At 42.7% G+C, this 20,557-nt stretch overlaps 1 protein-coding gene across 8 annotated transcripts in view; it reads right to left on the reverse strand.

The window, feature by feature from the left end:
- Nucleotides 1–20,557, reverse strand: part of SH3PXD2A (SH3 and PX domains 2A) — a 246,473-nt gene that overhangs the window by 50,375 nt on the left and 175,541 nt on the right. For all 8 annotated transcript variants that reach the window (XM_021536306.2, XM_021536305.2, XM_021536308.3 and 5 more), the window contains one exon: nucleotides 19,926–20,057. In XM_021536306.2, coding sequence (XP_021391981.2) covers nucleotides 19,926–20,057 — 132 coding nt within the window. The remainder of the gene's footprint in view (nucleotides 1–19,925; nucleotides 20,058–20,557) is intronic.

The following is a 20,557-nucleotide window of genomic DNA, read 5'->3' on the forward strand; positions in this document are numbered from 1 at the left end:
TCCCCCCAACAGTTCACCTATTTATAAGAACAGGAAACTTTTTTTGACCTGGATTGTCTGAGTAGGCTGTAGTGCAGGAAAACAGTGAAATGTCCCAAGCCGCATGTTCTAGTCAACTGCAGGGTTAAGCACTTTGCTCAGTTGAAGAGCAGAACCAAGGAGTGAGCAACATCTTTAACAGGCAAAATCCCCATCTGTGAGGAGACACTTCTTCATCATGATGCCATCAGGCCTTTAACTCATCACAGCTCTGCACTGTCACTTCCAGTCTCCCTCCCTTTTCCCTTCCAACTATGTCTCTGGCCTATGAATAAGCCTATGCTTATTTATTAGCAGCTCAGTTTTCAAATTCTGAGCCAGAACAGAGAAAACCAGCTTCTCCAGATGAAGTCCTAGAAATTAGCTCCACAGGCTTCAAAACTGCAAGGTAACAGCACTGTATTTGCTTCCTCGCCAAACTCAATGAGAATGTGCAAAGGGCACAGATGTTGCATGGTATGTAAGAAAGAAAAAAACAAGATGAAGCATGAGAAATTACAAAAGGCACTTCAGGCCCAAAGAAATTTAAAATATACCTTACTTACCCAGCCTAAACATTAGGCTGGGGTCAGGGAATGGTTTCAGATTGAAGTTCAAGGGATTTCTTACCTGCTCCTTAAAGCCACTGTATCTTTGATGAAACAATGGTAATTCTATCCGGTTCTATCCACAAGCAGCAACAGAAGTCAAGCATGAAGGACCCTCACAGTTCTTCCTTCAAGCACTGCTAGCATACCTTAAGGTTTATGTATCTTTGCTGCACAGTAAGTGCTGCATTAGGTCATCAGAATATTTCTGGCCTTTAACTTCTGAGAAGCATCATTAGGGCAGACCGGTGATTTTCCTATATTTATTTCTAAAACAAAAATAAATATGCAGAAGCATGAGCAAAGTGTTACCTCAGATCACTGTTTCTGTGCCTGTAGCTAGAGCATTTTAAATGAGATCAATCAAAGCAAATGAGATGCCTGTCTTTAGCCAGAGCCAAAAGTCTCAGGAGCGTGGCATTTCATTCAGATATTGCAAAGGACTTCTTGCAAAAGAGATGAGGTATTGATTAAAAAGAAGAGCAGCTGATGCACCCCCTGCTCGCTCAAGCAAGCTGTTAAGTTTGAAGAAAAGGAACAAAATGAACTTTGGTTTGACTCCTCTGTGCCTGAAATTACTCTGCGACAACGATTCCCTGCTGCCAACACACACTCCGGCTCCGAGAGCAGGAACGATGGTGTCCAAGCCAAACACACACGTGGCTGGAGAGACTCACAGCAGATGAGACAGCTCTTCTTTGTACCAGTACATGAAATACATCTGGGGCACCCTGGCCACGTTAAGGGCACATTCCTTGGCTGAGCTGATGCTCTTTGAGCACCACTGCAGGCACCAGTGATGCTCATGTCTGGAGTACTGATACAGCACTTCCAGCAGCTCCCCAGGATGGCAGATGGAAATCCCTGGGAGTGAGACTTGTGAAACAGCCCTGAACCTCTGATATTTGCACTCAGATTATAATGCTCAACAAGAGGCTGGATTTACAGAAAGCCGGCTGCAAGCAAAGACAGTCCTTTGTCATCAGTGTCACAGCGTCCTGAGGAGTCTACTCAGATCAACAGCTAAAACTGCATGTGCAAGTCCAGTTCCCACCTCTAAGTGCAATAATTCAGTCATGCTGCACATCTGGAATCAAGCTGTTGCCACTCCAGACATGGTAACTCTCTAGAGGGTCTGTTCTCCAGAGACACAGGGCAAACAACCCATTTCTCAAAGAGGTTGCTTTGGTAGTTTTCAATTTCTTTTAAAGTGTGTCTTTTTTTTTTTTTTTTTTTTTTTTTTAAGGGACCAGAAATATTATAAATTGTTATTATAGTGATGGCGTCATCTAATGAGAAAATAAAAAGATACACAATATGGAGTTCCCTTATTATCCATTTCCTGAAATACCAGCACTTATTTAGTCACTTCATACTGGCCCATGAAGAAGGTAGGTAGATTAACACTGAGTCAGAGTTTAATTGCCAAACCCAAATGAAATGTAACATGCCTGTGAGTTTATACACATAGCTTTTTCATGGATTTAGCAGTAAAACTTTCACCTGTATACCATGAATGTTCAGTTTAACATTAGTAAATACAAGTTACATCACTGCTCATGTAAATCAGAAGTAATTTGATGAGGCACCAGAAGATTTAAGAAGAAAACAGACATCTCTACCAGCAGGGAGCTCTTGTCCATGCAGCACAGCCTGACTCCAGCACCTTTCAGTCCCCACTGTGCTACTCTTGCCAGAATGTTCACACTTCGCAGTGGTTTCAAGTTTCCAAATCAGAACCTTTGCTGGATTTTCAATTTTTAGGCCTCCCCATGCCAGCAGGAGGAAAGGCAAAAAAAAAAAATTCTGAAGAATTTTAGTTTTTCCAGACTGCATACCAGGTTTAAGTCCTTATTCTCTGTTACTATTGTCTATAAGCTCACTTGACAATTTTCAACTCTTCAGATTTACAGCCATTCCTAGCAAAGTATTTCATCCACAAATAAACACAACCATCCTTTTTCTGAAGGCAAGAGGAAAATATATAGAAAGCACACAGATGTTTGGCAAGTACATCAAAGCTAGGCTAGTCAGTACAAAAATCCTCCCCAAAACCCTTGACGTTCTCAGTGCTTTAACAATACAATCAAATTTTAAATATGAACAGAGGGGGATTCCAAATGGGTACATACCATCTACAATAATAAATTAATTGGAAGTGCACAGAAACTTGGACTACGGAGAGGTGTACACTAAATTAGATGTCTTTATGTGCCACTTCATTCTGTGAGAGCAGGCACACTAAAACTGAATAAATCTTTGTTTTTCACATTAATATGAAATTAGATGAGGTTGGCCAGTGATATCAATTCCTTGGGATTCCTTGGCCAGTAAGTATCAACTTACTGTCTTTGGCAAAGTCCTGCTGCTGTGTTGTCTGCACAGAGAAAATGGTACTTAGCTCCTTGAATCCTGTGATTCACTGCTGTCCCAAGCACAGTCACTTTAGACACTCCTGGATCTTTGGCAAGCAGAGACCACTTTACCCTCCAACAATATTTCATAACTTCAGCACGTAATACCTTTTCCAAGGAACGACAGATGTGCAGGAGTAGTTTCAGTCTTCCAAGTTTTCCATCAGGATCTTAATTTTTCTTTGGCTGTGCAGCCCAAGAGCGTAACCACAGCCCCTGCAAGGCTGAAGACAGGAGGCTGCTGCTTGAGCAGTACCTGTGCCAGCAAACCATCCAGCTGCCATCTGCTCCTTGGGCTTGGAGCTGCAGCTGAGAGGAGGCCTGCTAGCACACAGCTACTCCATCTTTTTGGGGAATTTTGAAAAGTGCAAGAATAGCTTGAGCCCAGGTTGTCCTACAAGGGAAATTTCAGTCAGAAGCCATTATACTAAACATTCAAGTTTTTGAAGGGATAGAGAGGCAGCATATCAAATAGGTAGGGGTTCTTTTCAGAATATCACACATCCCAGTTACAGTAAAGGAACCAGCGATAACACCTATATGCACTCACAGGTTTGGTTTTGGGCTGTTTTTTTCATTTTGCAATCTTTGAAGAGGAGAGGGATGCAGATGAAGCTTCTGAGCCCAAAAAATTTCACTCTTGGCATGCCAAAGCCAGATGTAGAAATGCCTGGATCTTCCACAGTGGCTTGGATATGTGCCACAGTAAAAGAAGCCACTTCACAGTGAGCTGTCCTTAGGGAACACACTCCAGATCATTCAGCTTCAGGGAGAAAGGGCTACTTCCCTTCACTAGAGAGAGCCCCAACCTCTATGTGTGCACACATACTGCCCCTACCCATACAGCCATCAGTCAGCCTTGGGGACTGAGGCCACAAATTGTCACATTTCTCAGAAATGAATCAAACCCATGATATTCAATATGGATTACTATTGGCTAAAATAGTAGAAACCCTGCAAAAAAGCAGAAGGGAGAAGAAGCTGATGGGAAAGAGGATGGTGGAATCCCCAAAATATCAGTGAAAAGTGTTTCAGTAGGGGTTTGGAAACTGAAAGCTGAAGGATAGCCACAAGTTAACTTTTCAATAGCTGCATTCACCTGAGGAAATCTTATTTGTTTTTGTAAATTACTGTTAGGACACATTTGTTTTTGCTTAATATCCTTTTTTTTTTTTTTCTCCAGGAAACCCTGATGCTGCCATCACATGATTAAGAAGCCCTTCAAATTCAGCAGAAACCCAACACTCCAGTGTAGTGTAGTCAAAGACAAAGCCTACGAAGAGCAGTTGGGATCTTGAGACATCTGACACTTTTCCTCTCCTCCAAGACTGACATTAACCAAAAGTCTCCTATTCAAAACAAAACGCTAGACAGAACACAACCCACATTCCTATTTTGGGAAAGTCTGGATTGGAAATGTAATTTCTCATCTTGAACCCATGTGTAGCTGTTCAAGTGCAGTTCAGGAGCCACATGACTTTTACAGTTTATCCCACTGAATGCTATAGAAAGCTAATAAAAGAGTGAGAATCATCAGTAGAATGTATTACAAAATGCAAACAGAGTAAACTGGAGCAAACACTGATCATTTCATACCACTGCTGCCCACCAAGGACCTTGTGCGGCACAGAAGAGATACAGTTTTGGGAAACAGCAACTTCATGACAAGTTGAGAGTTTGAAAAATTCAGTTTTTTGAAGGGAGGCTGGGTATTCTCCTCCCAACCTCCCAAGGCTGCTCTTCATTTTCATAAGGAACTGTACTTGGATTTTCCAGAGTGGCTGCCACCTATTCAGAAACCGGTCTTGAGCAGAAACAGCAAGGCTGCACTGCTGCCAGTTCTTCAGCCCCTGCTTGGTCATGCTGTAAAGTCCTCTGCCTCTGAAATCCCTTCTACCAGCCTTCAAATGGTAATTTCTGAATACTTTTGGGCAAAATTCCACCAACACAAAATACTACTGCTTTGAAACATAAGAGGACAGACAAACAGCCAAATACAAATTGAAAGCACCTGCTCAAAAGACTCTAGTATCTCAACAGTCCTTGACTAGTCAACACCTTACATTTTTATTTTTAAAACCTACTTCTTCCATGGTTCTTGGATCCTTTAAACCAACATCATCAAATTCCACTACGGATTTAGACTTCATAACGTGACTTCACTTCTCCAAGCACAGAGTAAGAGTCTTGTGAGAAGGCTTCGCTTCTGCCAGCATCCACTTCCAAGTTCTCCAGCCCTGGACAGCAGAGAATCAAAACAAAGCAGGATAGCTGCGTGACAGCCGTCAGCCTCCTACGTGCCGGAGCTTCCTGGCTACTGGTGAATTCTGTGAGCTGGCAAACGGAGCTGGGCCCACCTGCTGGTTCTGAGCTGCATGGCCTGGGTCACCACGTGCCATGCCAATGCAATATCCTGTCCTGTACATGGGACAGGAGGCACGGCTCAGTCATTTCAGGGAAGATTATGAAGCTGTATAAACACCCAACTAAACAAAAACCTGATCTGGTCCATACTGAGAGATGGAGAGGCACACACAAATATCATGGCCAGCTGGGCACCCAATTCTAAGAACTAGAATGATCAGGGATCACTTATCGACTTGAACAAAGCTGATATCCAGACCAATTCACTGGCAAAACTCTACAAAGTCCAGTCAATCTGTCACTGTCTCAGTGCTGGCATTCTTGAATGGAAAGCAGCAAAAGAGTAGAGAAAGGTGGATGGAAAACATGACCAGCAATGCAACTCATTTTCCTCCTCCATACTAGAACTTAACACAGACAGCAGAGAGCACAAGAAGGAAAAATTAAGGAACAGAGAAGAAGGCCTGACAGAAGAATACATCTGAGTAGCAGACATCAAGAAAGAAGTAGATTTTAACTATCCTTTGCATTTCAGGCCACACAGCACCTCCCACAGCTAATGCACCTGGACCATTTTCAAGGATACTGGCCACACACCGCTCACATAAACTTCAAGGGATTAACACTACAGCCTGTGGATGAATCATTCATACATCTTTCTTTTTTTATCCCACATTAAAATCTCAAAAGGAAGAAAACAGTGGCTTGCTCATAACATTTTCTCTCTCCACTCTCCAAAAACATGCAAAGGACTTGTTACCAATTGGATATGCGAGGACTACAGATACATTCCAAGGGAGTATGCAGCACCAAAATAAAAGCTCCTAAGTTACTTTACATCATTAGTGAAGTTACTTTACATAATTTACTGTCTTCTGCTATTCTATAGCTATTTGTTGTATTAGAAATAGAAACTGTCTATCTCAAGTGTGAGCTGGCCACTGGTGAGCATTCAGGGGAACTTGCCTTACTGGGTCATTTTCTCCCAGAAAGGACGCTCACCTTCAGAAGTCAAAGATAAGTAGTTCTGACCTCAGTTACAGCTTCAGTTGAACAGCTGTGACTAAAGTTGTGAAATTTGCTTTCTGAAGTGATGGCTGTTTTTATCAATCTAGGTCAGGCTTCACTACAGCAACTGAGGCTCCTTCCTGCCAACTCAAAAGAAAAACACGAAGTACCAACGGATGGTTTGACTCCAGAGCTCTGCCTTGTAAGTGCAATTCTAGTCTATCCACCAAGACCTGATGGTGACACAGCTTTACAGCTACAGAAAAATGCCTCAGCATGACACTGACAAGGGTAAAGTAAAGCTTCAGTCCCAAAGAAACACAGGATTTTGATTTCCTTAAACTGAGGAACATGCTGGGTTACATTTCCTTATATTACAATATGCTCTTGATAGGAGAAATTAGAGGATTTAGCTTTCACAAAAAAGCATGAATCACATTAGGTTCTTGACAAAAGGTATAGGAGATCAGTGAAAAGGAGCTAGAGACACAGCAGAATAAATGATACCCAGGAAGGAAGTCGCTAATCTCCACCTGCACTCAGTTATCCTCCTTTCACATCTTCCCCCTGTGTGCATTTAAGCTTCCACCAAATTTACCTGGGGCCACTCAAGTGGTCCATTCAGGAGTCTGCTCAAATAAGAGGCAAAAAAGAAACAGAGGAAAGATTACAAGATTTGAGAATATGGAGAAAAATAGTAGGTTTGGCAAGTTTCAGCTGTAGCAGATGGTTTTCCTGATGTACCAAGGACTGGCATGGTTTGTTTACAGGAGCCAGAGTAGCTCATCTGGCAGCCTGCAGCCATTGCTAAGGTACAGGTGATTTTGGCCCAGCCACTATTTCAATTCCTGTCACTGCAGTGCCTCCAATACACACTTGCTGAGGGCAAGTGTGTGCCCAAGCACTCAGCCTCTACAACATCTGCACATAATTGGTGGAAAAAAGGCCCTTGTGCAACTCAAGTGCACCATGCAAGGAGGTGACTACACTGGCATTTGGCACAGCATTACACAGGGTGGCTACATTTCATCTGTAATGGAAGTTTCTCTGAAACCACCAACGTTTTCCCTCAAATGTCTCTACACAACAATTCCCGGTATCCAGAGCCAAATTTAAACCAGTGTCAGTAGGGGATCTTGCAAGACATCCCCAGAACCATTCAGATCCTGAGATCCCACATGCACATTCTGCAGACAGTGTCCTTACTGTGGGATGTTGGTTTCTGTTTCAGTTTGTTCGCTGGGGAGTCTCTGGGGTGGCACAGGGAAAGCAACGCCCTTTCATGTGGCTGACTCAAACCTGGATACTTCTGTGAAAGAGATACTTAAATTCCCAGTTCTCAGTGAAGTGGAAAGGTTCACATGCCAGCCCCAGAAGCTCACTTCTTATTTTAAAACCAACAGGCTAACAGTCCAGGAAGTGTAGAGTCAGCTCTAAAAATACAAAGACATCTGGAATGACCAAGTATGTAATTTAACTTGTAGCTGGTACAGGAACCAGTTTTGCTTGCTGTGTTCAGGAGGAGCAAAAGAGGCATTTTTCTACAGGACTCAGTTATCCCATTTGCCCGGCAATGAAAATAACATCCTATTTCTGTCCACTCTACTTTTATTCAAGGACATTTTGGTCACAGACTACTTGAAGCAAGGGAATAACTTGCAAACTCACTCTAAGCACACAGCCACCCTGTAATTTTAATTCTTCGTACTCTGCAGAGCATTTCCTTCTCAGTAACACCTAGGAATTTTAGTCAGAATTAAGAACAAAACATCAAGGAAACTGTCCCTCAGACTCCTGATCCTGTTTTCAGACAAACAAGGAAGTTTCACCTTCTCTCCCATGAGCCAGTGTGTGTGCAGTCTTCAAAGTTGTTGTCAGGACACTGAATAAACTGGCCTTGAGTTTAATCCTAGGGTTTCAATGGTCAGTGATGGATCTTACCAAGTCCACATTACCCATCCTAAATCTCCAGCAATATTCAATTAAGACAAATGGGTTGAGCCTCTCCAAGCAGTTCTGCTCTTCCTCATGCATGGAAGCCTCCAATAACATCCAAAAGCTATGAAAGTCCATGTGGGAAAATAAAGTGTCATTTCTGAACTTGCCAATGTTCATGCCAACAATTCAGGTTTAATGTTAGATGCTGTTCATCCAACCTGAGGGTCACCACTGCATGGAGATTTACCCTCTTATGCCCTTCCCCATCACTTCCATTGTGTTTGAGTAAGAATCATGTTTAGGGCTTTCATAACTTCAGTTTCAGCCCACTGGAATTCATCATTCCAACTCCATTCCAGGTTTGGTCTCTAAGAGCTCTCATCCTTTAAGAAGGATACATTTCACCTGCACACATGATCATGGCTTGAGAGCCAGCACAGAGCCTCAAGACCTGGACATGATCATGAAAGTGTCACTTTACCCTCAGCACAGATGTGTGCCTGACAGCATTGGTCCGGCTAGTCAGGCTGCTGCTAATCACGACTTTCTCTTTTATCCAACTATCAAACCAGTCTGTGATTCTTAAACAAACATATTGCAGGTGTGTTAATAAAGGAGCAAAGTGAAGCTCAGCCTGCAGCCTGAGTGCACCCAGCACTGCCCTTACTCTCCAGGGGCTGGGAGACAGGATTGCATTACAGTCAATCTCACCAGCATACTGACCAGAAAGGTGTGCATGTGATGGGACAAAGAGATCAGCTGGAGGCAGTTCTGTAGCTGAATCACAAGAGCTTTTCAAAGCAACACGTTAGGGCATCCCAGCACACATTCACACTGCAGGAAAAATAGGAGATACAGACTCAAGAGAGGTCTGGGAAACGCTTGCTGTTATCACCAAGATGAAGTTTGACTACATTGCCAATAAAACTGCAGTCCAGCTTCATTTGAAATAAAGTGATGTCCCAGTGCATGTGCAACTTTCAGATGAAGTCACACTGTAACAAGATACAAAAAACTGAACTTGCCAGTAAATGTAGTAACAAGCCAGACAGTAAAACAGAGCTCCAAGAGAGCCCATCTCATCTGCTGCCTCTTCTAGAACTGCTCTGGTTAATCCAGCCACAAGGCAACATCTTACTACCAAAAAAATAATTAAATTCTCCACCAAGAATGCCAGAAAGTCTGACGTCTCAGCCTGAGGGGGTGGATGGGAAGAGCCAGCATGCACCTCTGTCACGCCACCCCCTAAAGCTCATTGTATTATGGCAATCCTAAGCAAGGCAATTACTCCTATAGGTTTTGCTAAATCCAAAGATGGACAAGAAACTGGTTTGTGGCAAAACTGAACTCTTTTTAACAGTAAAACCAAAAGCATGGAGTTATGTTGCTTGTAACTGAAATGCGTCTGCTAATGATTAAAGCTTCCATTTTGCTGCCAAAGTATTATTGGAACTGCTTATTTGCTGTGCAGCTTGGGGAAAAAAAAAAATCTCTTCCATCCTTTATTAATCTTGTCCTCATCTGACACAACAAAAATGCACCATCAGTCTTTTGCTTACTTGGAAAAACAGGCCTGAAAGTCACTCCAAGAGCCAAAGTATTTGTGGATAATTACTCTCTTGATTAACTAGAACAAAGGGCAGAAAACAGCAGTCATTATGCATTAATTTAGTATTTTGGGGGCTTATTTAAAGACATTTCATTGACCTGCTTTCTTAAAATAAATTTTAATATAGCAAAAGAATATGAAATAATTCAAAATAAATTATTTTTAAAGGGTTTTTTTTTTTGGTTGGTCTTTTTTTAAAAGCAGTCACATCCAAAGGAATGTAGCTCACAGGGTAACTATGGGACTCATTGGAAGGCATCAGCAATAATACCTGTATCTTCTTGGCCCCAGGTAATTTCTTGCAGCAGTGCTGAGCTGGTGACCTATTTGGCTGATATAGAAAACTCAGTCATTAGAAAGTTTATGCATTCTAATATAAAAAGCAGATTTTCCTTGGAAAGATTTTCTTGGGGCAGGTTTCAGGGTCCTGAAACTGGCAGTGACTGCATAAACAGAGTAGGTAATGAGTAAAGGCTCCAACAGGGGATGCTATGTAATTTTTTTTCCTTTTCAGCCTGCCATACTGGGCTCCAAACAGGGTATGCAGGAGAAATAGGGAATTTAGCTATCTGCCTGAGCATGAAGTCTCAGCAGAGGAGCATTAAATGAGAATGGAGAGAGGAAGAAACTTGCAAGCAGCTCTAAACTTCAGAATTGAAGTTTTCAGAGGCCTGGTGGATATCCTACTATTCAGGAGTAGCTGGATGTGCTGTATGGCAAAGGCAGCAAAGCCCATGTGCCACTGCGTCTCCACTCTTACCAACGTGCCCTGTGTCTTTATGCACAACTAAGTCTTCAAGCCTGTGGTTTCAGTGGTCACATCCCACCCTCTCCCCAGCAGACAGACTAACAGGGCAGTCTCAGAAATCCTGGAACAGATTTTAGGCCCTCAGCTAGCAAATACAAAGCCCAGACAGGCTTGCTCCCTCTCCTGCTCCTGGAGGAGGTCTGAGGGGTCTCAGCACCTCGGATATGGAGAAATCAAAACAGATGCAGATGAGAAACAATCTTTGCAAGGGCTGATCTTTCTTCCCCTTTGAAATACACTTCTTGTGGTCTGAAGACAAGAAAAATTTCCACACATGCTGACTTGGCAACCAGGATCTCTTTCAGTCCTGCCTGTGTGAAGGTTTGGCCCCAGCAAGTGCGCTTGCTCTGCTGGCACTTGTGAGGCAGGGGAATTCCTCTCTTGGGCCTCCAATTCCCATTTCTTGAGAAATTAGAGAAATGTAGAAGTCCTGTAACCTACAATTACATTGGAGATCTAACCACAATTAAATGAGTACTATATTGTTCTATGTCAAGCCAGGTGGACAGAAGTTGAAAAGGGAACCTGGTTACTTCAGTGGTATGCTTAGGAGACAGCATGGAAAAAACCCAGCCTTAGAGATAAATATTTAATATACTTGGTGACCTCCTCATCACAGCAATTACCCTTCTCCTGAGCTGTGAGAAATTTAGAGGTGGGAGAGCTGTCCCACAGAGGCATGTTATCAGCTAAAGAAAAGACAAATAAATGCAAAAGTCAGTGGTTGGACTTTAGATGTCTCCACAAAATGGAAAAAACCCCACATAATTGAACTAGCCCTGTCAGAACACCAGTTGCCCAAGACTAAGACAAACAATGGGAGAAAGACTAGAAAAATTACTATAAACCACACATTATAGCCCAAAACATTTGAAAAAATATGTTCTAGAGGGACAGTTTCAAATTGGAAGCTGTTTTATGTCTTAATCTGGAGAGATGTTTCTTTAAAACTCTTTAAAAGCGAACACTACACAAAAGGGATCTGATAGGTAGTCAAAAAGGAGAATGCTTTAGAGAAACACGGCCCCATTACATCTTTTGTGTCCCTATGACATGTTAATCACTCTATTCCCTCTACAGGGGAACGAAACGAGGCAATGTTGCTTGAAAAATAGTAATTAATTTCTTACTACTCTGAAACCTTCAGCTATGAACCCAAGAGAACATCAGTACCAGTTAACTTTTAAAAGGCTTTATAAACGCACCAAAGGTCACCTTACTATGACATTGAGCTGCTCCCAAATCAAGTGGGAACCCCGATAACACAAGCCACAGTCAACAGCTCCATTCCAACAGGCAAAACACCCCCAGGAGCAGAGCTCCAGAACAGCCAGAAGGCGTCCCAGGAAAGCTGCAGCAGAAGGAGGCACTTCAAAAGGCAGAGTTTAGCAGACAGACATTATTTCAAATGTTCTTAATGAGCTTGTCATCAAGGAGGCAGAGAAAATACCAACTGCAATTTGAAGCTGGGCAAAGGCAAACCAAGCAAGGATGTATTTGAAATGCAGAAGAGCTTCCCAGAAGAGATGGAAATGTCACAGCACAATTAAAGGGACACTTTCCCCTTGTCACAGGGTTGAAACAAATAGCACCAGCAGAAAAGTAGGAGCCCACCTTAATCCCTTGGCACAGTCACAAAACAATAGGCATTTCAGAGGTGGCAGCGGAGAACAGCCTCATTTTCCACAGTGATAGAGGACCAGTACAAAACAAACAGAGTAGTAACAACCCTGCTTTGGTTCCAACACAGAATTGCCTGCCAAGCTCTTAAACAGAAACAAACGTCAACTGCCATGGAAGTTACTAAGTGGGGCAGAGGAAGCCATTTAGACATCACAAAATAGCAACATAAATATCACAAAACATTCATAATTCAAGAATTTTCTTTTATGCAACAACATCCCAAGCTCAGCTGAGGTGTTGGTGTCATGATGCTCAAGCAATAGGCAAGCCTAGGAACTTCAGTCCCAACCCCTTATCATTCAAACCTATGCACAGGGCAGCCTTGAACTGCAGCTCAGAGCTAACTACTGCAGAAGTGTGGTGCCATGATTCCTTTCTGGGCACAGTAAATTCAAGTTTAATTGTGGAAAATCAAACAAGGGCTTCAGCCATACCAAGATGTTTTGACTGCTGAAAGTAAAACAGCCAGAAAAAGAAAGCAGCTACCATTCTCCTTATCCTTGGACAGGCACAGAGTTAAAAATTCAACCAGATTAGGAAAAAGGCAAGAAAAAAGGTCTTCAGAAAATAGCTTACAAAATAATCACCAGAGAGCTCAGGGTAGGCTGTCAAGGGCTGTTTCCAGCTTACTACATCTGCTAAAGTCATTAGACAGTGTCACCCCACCCTTGGGCTCCCAAGGGCAAGAGCAGAGGAGGGAGGGCTCCTCCTCATCTCCTCCTGACCCGGCTGTTTCTGGTGTGAGTGTAAATTCTCTCCATCCATTCAACATTTTGCAAACAGGCCACTGGAAGAAGGAGTGCCTGTTTGCAGGGTTGGTCAGGCACTGCATTCCCAGAAAGGAGCTGACTTCCAGGAGAACTTGGCTAGAGCAAATAATCACATCCACTTTTACCTCTCTGCTCTAAGTTTGTCCCAAGCTTCTCTTGGAGCCAGTACAGAACCTGGGTTAGTATAGATGTCCCTGCTCCTGCTATCAATATTCCATTTCCATTGACTACTTTAAAACAAGGCACCCAGGCTCCTTCTGGAGACAGCAGATTCCAAGATAGCTAAAATTAAAAATAAAACCCATCCTTTGCAACCAGATGTACCAACAGGATGCTTTGCTTATACTGTTGCAGAACAAAGCAAAAAAAAAACAACCAGCCTTGATCACTGCCTCCAAAAAGCCTGAAGACAAAGACACTGCTGCAGTGAGACAAGCAAGTGCCATTGAGCATCCTTACTCACAGCTCTGAACCTCTGCCTGCCCAGAGCAGCCCTTCTCCAGCCCCCAGCTGCAAACATTTGAAGGAGAAAAGCATCTCTGCTTTGCCAGCATTGTCCCTGTTTGGAGAGAAAACTTCTACAAACACTGTTTTTTATGACATTAAACAACTTTCCAGTAACTCCTAGCCAAAAATTCCAAATCACCCACCCTGCCTCCTCAGATGGCCCGTGTTTGACTGTATTAGTTCGTACATTGGACAGAAACTGCAGCAGGACAGGAACTGATTCATAAGTGGATCAAGTATCCTCTGCTGCTGGGCTGGTGCCAGAAAGGCAGGACACATGGCAAGGCACCACTGCATTCAGAATGGACACTGAAGGCTACACACCTTTGTTTTCTAAAAAGGGGCTTGGGGTGGTCCTTCCTCGATCTTGGCTCTCCCTAGAGAGTTACAAACACTGGCACATACAGAAACAGCAGGACAAGCTGTCCCAGATACTTAATAGTGGCCACTCACCTAAACCTGTCCTCTGGAATAAAGCCAACAGTGCTAGAGGAAAAGTGTTCAACTTACAGAAGTGTTTGTTTCTTCTCAAATTCCAGGCACAGCTCAAGGACTGACCAAGAAGGGAAGGGGGCTGCTCTATGAGGGAGTATTTACTTTTTATATCATGACCTTGGTTTCTTACAAGTCTTAAAATTCAAATACACAGACACACTGGAAAGAAGTGGAAACACAGAGAACTGAAGTAGTTTCTCAGAACAAACAGCAGGGCAAAGCTGGGTGTACAAACAGAAATCAAGTCCTGCATCATATCCGATAAATTATACTCTCTTGAAATGCTACATGAAGGGGGGGAAAAAAGCTCACTTTCTAAAGGAACCCAACACACACCAACTGCACCTGAAATAAAGCATAGTGATTCCTGTGTCTCGTAGCACATCTGACCAGTGGATGCAAAGCTATTGGCAATTCACAAGCAAACTAGGAAACTGCATTTGCAATTTGGTCTAGAGCCACATTTGAAACCCAGAAAGCTGCTAGACTGCCACTTATCTGTTAGAATAAGGAGGAATGTACTGGGTTTGGCCAGCTTCTACATGATAATACTAATGCTCAGAGATACTTTCTAGCAGTGCACACAGCCCCTTCTGTGTGTAGAGGGGGGATCAGGAAGACAAAGACCTAAAAACAGAGGTAGAGCAGCAAAAAGCAGATGCAAGATAGAAACAATGATCTTTACAAAATTTGGAACAAAAGCCCTACCAACACTAAAGAAAGGTGACTAAAAATCAATACTACTTGCAAAAACAGGCAGAGCAGAAGGGATATAAAAATGCAAGATTGGTCCATGAGTTGCAAGAAGTGCTATTTTTCTCTTTCAACTTAGAACACTTTAAGAGTGTACCTTTAGCCAAGATGCAGCAATTAACCATGAAAGTAACCTTGGCCCCTTCTGGTACCAAATAAATAAATCCACTTAATCCTGGAAAGCAACACCTTCAAATAAGAGTGCTCTGTTCCCCATGAAGAGGCAGAAGCCCAACACTAAAAGGCCTCAATCTAAGAACAGGGAGCTTCCAATACAGAAGCCAGTGCATCCCCAGGAATTGAGAGTTGTGGCCTTTCTGTGTCCCTCTCTTAGGCTATGACTGCAGCCAGTGAGCAGCACCACTGAAACCAAATGGTGTAGCAGAGAACATTACCAGGCACACACTCATCTCCTGAGTGGACAACCAGCAAGCCTGAGGATCTTTAAGCCAGGACTCCCAGATGAGCAAAGATCTTCCTCATGGATACTTCAGTGCCAAGTCCACATCCCAAATAAAGAAAAGCGGCCTCCCTTCCCAGAGACTCCTTTGGGTCCTGATAAAGTTACACTAACCATAATAGCCTTGTTTTATGTATTACGTGTACAGTACCATTGAAAATTGGTCTGCAGTTATGTAATTGCAGAGGAAATGGCTACAGCCCTGCTCAGCCCAGCTGAAAACGCCATCCCACGACAGCTCCACCGCAGGCACCGCTCCCAGGGCTGCAAGGAGAGAGCTCCATCCTGCCTGCAAGCAGAGCAGCAGCAGCAGAGGTGCTCGGGACTGCGCTCATGCTCCAGTGTCTGTCAGGTTTTCCATTGCAAACACTGCCGACACCGTTTATAGCTTGACCATTTCAAGCCACATCCATGCAAAACTTGGCAGAGAGGGCACTGCTCTGCCCCCCCCACCTTCCACCTTAAAGAAATCTGTCAGATTCCTGCTTTAAAGTCACAACATTTCTTTTCTTCAACAAAAATACATTTTAAAGTAATTCCATAAGGTTTTTTTTTTAGTTAAGGTTTAAAAGAAGCCTATGTAGTCGACAGACAGGACTTACGTCAACTACTCACATAGCTTTTCTGAAACAACTCAGAAATGTTTAGATAGTGTTGGACAGAGCAGGTTGATTACACCATGCCTTTAAACAAATCACAGTCACTTCTAGCAAGAAACACAAGCTCTGTAACTGCAGCCCCTTTCCAGACAACATCTGTAGAAACTTTAAACCTCCTTTTTTCTCCTGATGCATTTGTGACCATTGCTACATGCAGATTTTCCTCCCAGCTAAGCAAAAAAGGAAAGAGATAAGTATTCATCAGATACAACAGGCACACTGGGTATTTTGCTCTTATAAACAGAATTAAGGTCTGAAGGACAACTTTCATTGAGCCAAGATTGACGTTTGCTGCAAAAACCAAAAGCTGGAGCCTGAGACACTACTAAATAATTTGTTCTGAAGCTTTATTTAAAGCTACCAGCTTGATTTAAGTCTAGCAAGGTTTGCTTCCACAGCAATTGCATCAACAACCAGGTTAGAGTGACCCAAAGGCTTTACAACTCAGATTAAGGGTTTTGGAAGTTATTCACCACATATACTACACTGATTGCTCTTAAGTCATAATACTGGTCAGAAGTTTGAACTTCAAATAATGTCCAAGTAGTAACTTTCACTGGAAAAATAATGGAGACAACTTATCCAACTCTTTCAGTGAAAGAGGAAACCAAATGAGACAAGGCCCATCTCTTATATAAAAAAATTAACACTGAGTAATACTATACAGTAAGCATGACACACTTAAGGTGAAGCTAAAGAAGCTCCATGAAAGACCAGATAAGGCTTCAATAAATCAAATACTAGATATTTCCCCCCTCCTTCTACCTTTGCCCTATACACTGAGCTCTGAACAAGCACAGCTTATGTCCTTTCAGGAAAGCACACAATTTGGAAACAAACATCAGAAAATATGGTAACTCTAGCTCAGGCCCTAGAAGTGTGCAGAAGAAAACATCCAACAGGATGTGAACCATCATTTGGAAACTGATTGTGAGGTTTCTTGTGTAAAAAACACAGGGACATTTGACCAGAAAAGAGGTGTTTCTTTCCTATGAAAGCCATGCAACAAAGCCAAGCTAAAGTTTTTTCAGCTCCAGAAAACAAAAGAACCATTTAAGTATCCTTGGCATCAGCAGGGAACCCTGTTCAGGCAAGGTTTTAAAATGAAAGTCATCTGTGCCTTTACACATCTAACCTCCCCAAAGTACAGTTAAACACCCAAAGCAGACATGATATGCTATATACACGTCTGTACATATAAGGAAGTTCAAAATATTGGCCCAACATCACATCCAACACACACTGTCCAGTCTGACAGGATTTTTCAGTTGTCAGCTAACAAGCTGTCCAGCCACTTTTCCTTCCTTTCACTGAAGACACTGTCCCTGCTGCAAGTGACATCCAAATCACCTTGCAACCTCTTTCTATAGATTAGAAGAATGAGCCTTTTATACATTACAGGTAGAGCTTCACAACACTTAAAAGCCAACATAACCATACAGTCAAATGAAGTATTACAAATGTGCATAGCCCAATGATTTTATTTTCTTGGAAATTTTATATATATATATATATATATATATATATGTACACATTATATATATATATATATATATATATATATATATACACATACACACACCCCTGTTCTTAGAGGTCATAACCACATCTTCTAGGTTTGCTTGCTTACACTAAGTAGATATCCAAATTCAAGCCAAAATTCCTGAGTTCTGAATGTTGACTCTTGACAAAATTTTGCTAGTTTTATTACATGCCATCCAAAGTTTCAGCTGTAGCTCAAGAGACAAGATACAGTATGGAAGTCATTCCTGTGGTATCCCTAACCTAGGGAAGAATTAAGAGACTGTTTGAAGTCTTGTTATTGGAAGAATTAAATCATGAGCTTCCTACAAGAACAGTTTAAAAAGGCATCCAAGCAAGTGATGCACTCTCCATCACCAATCTGCGATTTATGAGCTTATCTGTTGGTTTCTGCAGGTTTTTTGTAAGGATATAGATATCTTTATTTTGTACATATATAACTATAAAGGGCAAAATCACAGCATGGAATTCTAGGCTTCAAATTTCCTTTCTTGTTTGCATGGACATTAAGGAATCTGACTGCCAAGCATCAGAATATGGTTTTAAGAAGTATAATCCAAATTCAAGGATGTTCCCTGAGAAGAGTCCCATTCCAGGACCTACTAATTAATTCAAACCCTGACATTCTCCATTTCTATCTCTGCATACCATGTGGTTCAATACAATGTGGTTTGAACTCTGCAAGGCGGAGAGGCCACACTAAATGAAAACACAAAGGAACTGTAACTGGAATTCAGACATTTCTTGTATTATTTAACAGCCCAATTAATTTCCTTGGCTCCATAAGACATTTTCCAAGATAGGGATATCATGATTATGAATATAAGTTGCTACAATATAACCAGGCTTCTTGCTCTGATGACAGGGACACCCACTATTGACAATGAGAAGCCTCAGGCTTGGAAGGGAGGATGCTTCTCCACTAGGCCAGACACAGTTCAAGAAGTAAAGACATTTTTCCCTCTTCAGTCATAACTACTGCTGTTAAGTGGGGCAGATGAGCAGTTTAGTTTCTATTAGTTTTGCAAGTGATGCAGTCAGTTTGCAGGAGATGGGTATTTCTGCTCACACTAGCCAGTGCCTTTCCACACACAGTCCTTTTGGACTCCAAACTAAATCACCAGCCAGCAAATGAGTGCATCACTTTGAGCCAAGCAAGCATGAGGTTCTCATACAAGAGTGAAATTACCACTCCATTAAAAGAAGGGAAAAAAATACAATGCACGGTCATCTCTGCGGATAAGCTGGCTCAAGGCTCTGGAAGCTGAATTTGAACCTCGGATCAGAGTGCCCCAGTGTCCCCGAGTTCTGCTGTGCCCAACAGACTCCAGAGCCTGCCAGTGGTGAGAGCCCTGAATGTGGAGGTACCACAGCGTGAGCCCTGGCTTGAACAGATCCAAATGTCAGCAGCTCCTCTGGATGAGGACACACAAGTCATGAGTGGGCTGGAAACCAGTCCTGGACAACAGCTCTGGATTAATACACAAGGAGTGCTGGAGAGGAGGAGGGGGAGCTGCTGAAGACAGGCAGTTATTCAAACCAGCTGCTAAGCCACTCCAACCACTCACACGTACACAGTCTCCTGCATGTGTTCTGCCCAACTCAAAGCTACCAGGCATCCAAAAGTTAGAGTACAAAAAGAAATCTATACAAACTTTTGCCAAAAAATCTCATTTTCCGAGTGCAAGCTGGTTATTCCACACATGGCAGAAGGGGATTTCAGCTTGCTTTTACAGGACAGCCTCTGCCTCTATGCCTCAAAATTCCCCAATTAACACTTCTGCAAGAAGTTTTGAAACTGTGCATGGCCACGTATTTATCTACGCACATTCTCTCCCCTCCCTACTGAGCTCTGGGCCACGGGCGAAGCTGTCAAGCCAAGTTTCATCCCAAGCAATTTTTAAACACTCATCCTATAAATCCTCTGCAAAGGGAGTTAGTAATGGAAATACTGACAGAAACTTGAAGAGACAGCAGGGCAACTATAGCAGCCTACTATACATGAGCTTCATTAGCTGCAGATCCTTGTCTCCATCACCTTCGTTTTCCATTAGCATACCTTGGCTAATTAACACACAAAACCTATGAAACATTCTTACAGTAGAAGGCAACATTTGGCCCCCAGCCCAAATCAACATCGAAAAACTTCAACATCCTCTGCCAGACATAGTAACTGCACCAGATGGAGCAAACGTACAGCTAACAAGTAGTGATGAGGAAACTGAAAGCAGAGGAACAAATGCAAAAATCAGACCATTAAAAGAGGGAAAAGCAGCAAATATAACTTACCGCTTTCATTTTTCTCTATGACATCCACGACCTCTCCAGCCTGGAGACTGATCTCAGAGTTCTCCTGCTTCTCATAGTTGGACACCACCACATATTGCTCCAGGATCATGGGTTCAGAGCTAGCATCAGCACCTGGGGAAGGGAAAAAGCAAGCCGTAAGCCAGCTTCCAGCCATGGCTCCTTGAGAGCGACCTCCGTCCATCCGATTCACAACAGGCCAACTTGTCACCAGAGCCAAGCGAATCAGCAAACAACCCTGGCTCGCAGCATATCCCCAAATGGCTGGCCATATAGAAACAGCCTCCTCTGGCCCACAACCCAGCAGCACAGAGGGACATTGGAGAGAAGAAGAAGAAAAAAGGGGAGAAAAAAAAATATAAAAAGGAGCCAAAAAAGTGAATTAGTTGCACAGTTTCATGATGGATTCTGAAAATAAACCTCTTCCCAACATGGTTTGCACAATGCTTGCTCCCATTCAGAGAAAAAAATCCTGGGCAGAAGCAGTATAAATCCACAGCTGAGCCATCCCCCCAGTAAACCCAAAGAAGAAACAGCTCTCCCCTTGGCGGCTCAGCTCCTTCTCCACTCTAAAGGCTTGAGCTGAAAGTCAAGAGGGGGCTGTAGATGCCAAT

Source organism: Lonchura striata, chromosome 7, assembly GCF_046129695.1.
Source record: "Lonchura striata isolate bLonStr1 chromosome 7, bLonStr1.mat, whole genome shotgun sequence".
Taxonomy (NCBI): Eukaryota; Metazoa; Chordata; class Aves; order Passeriformes; family Estrildidae; genus Lonchura; species Lonchura striata.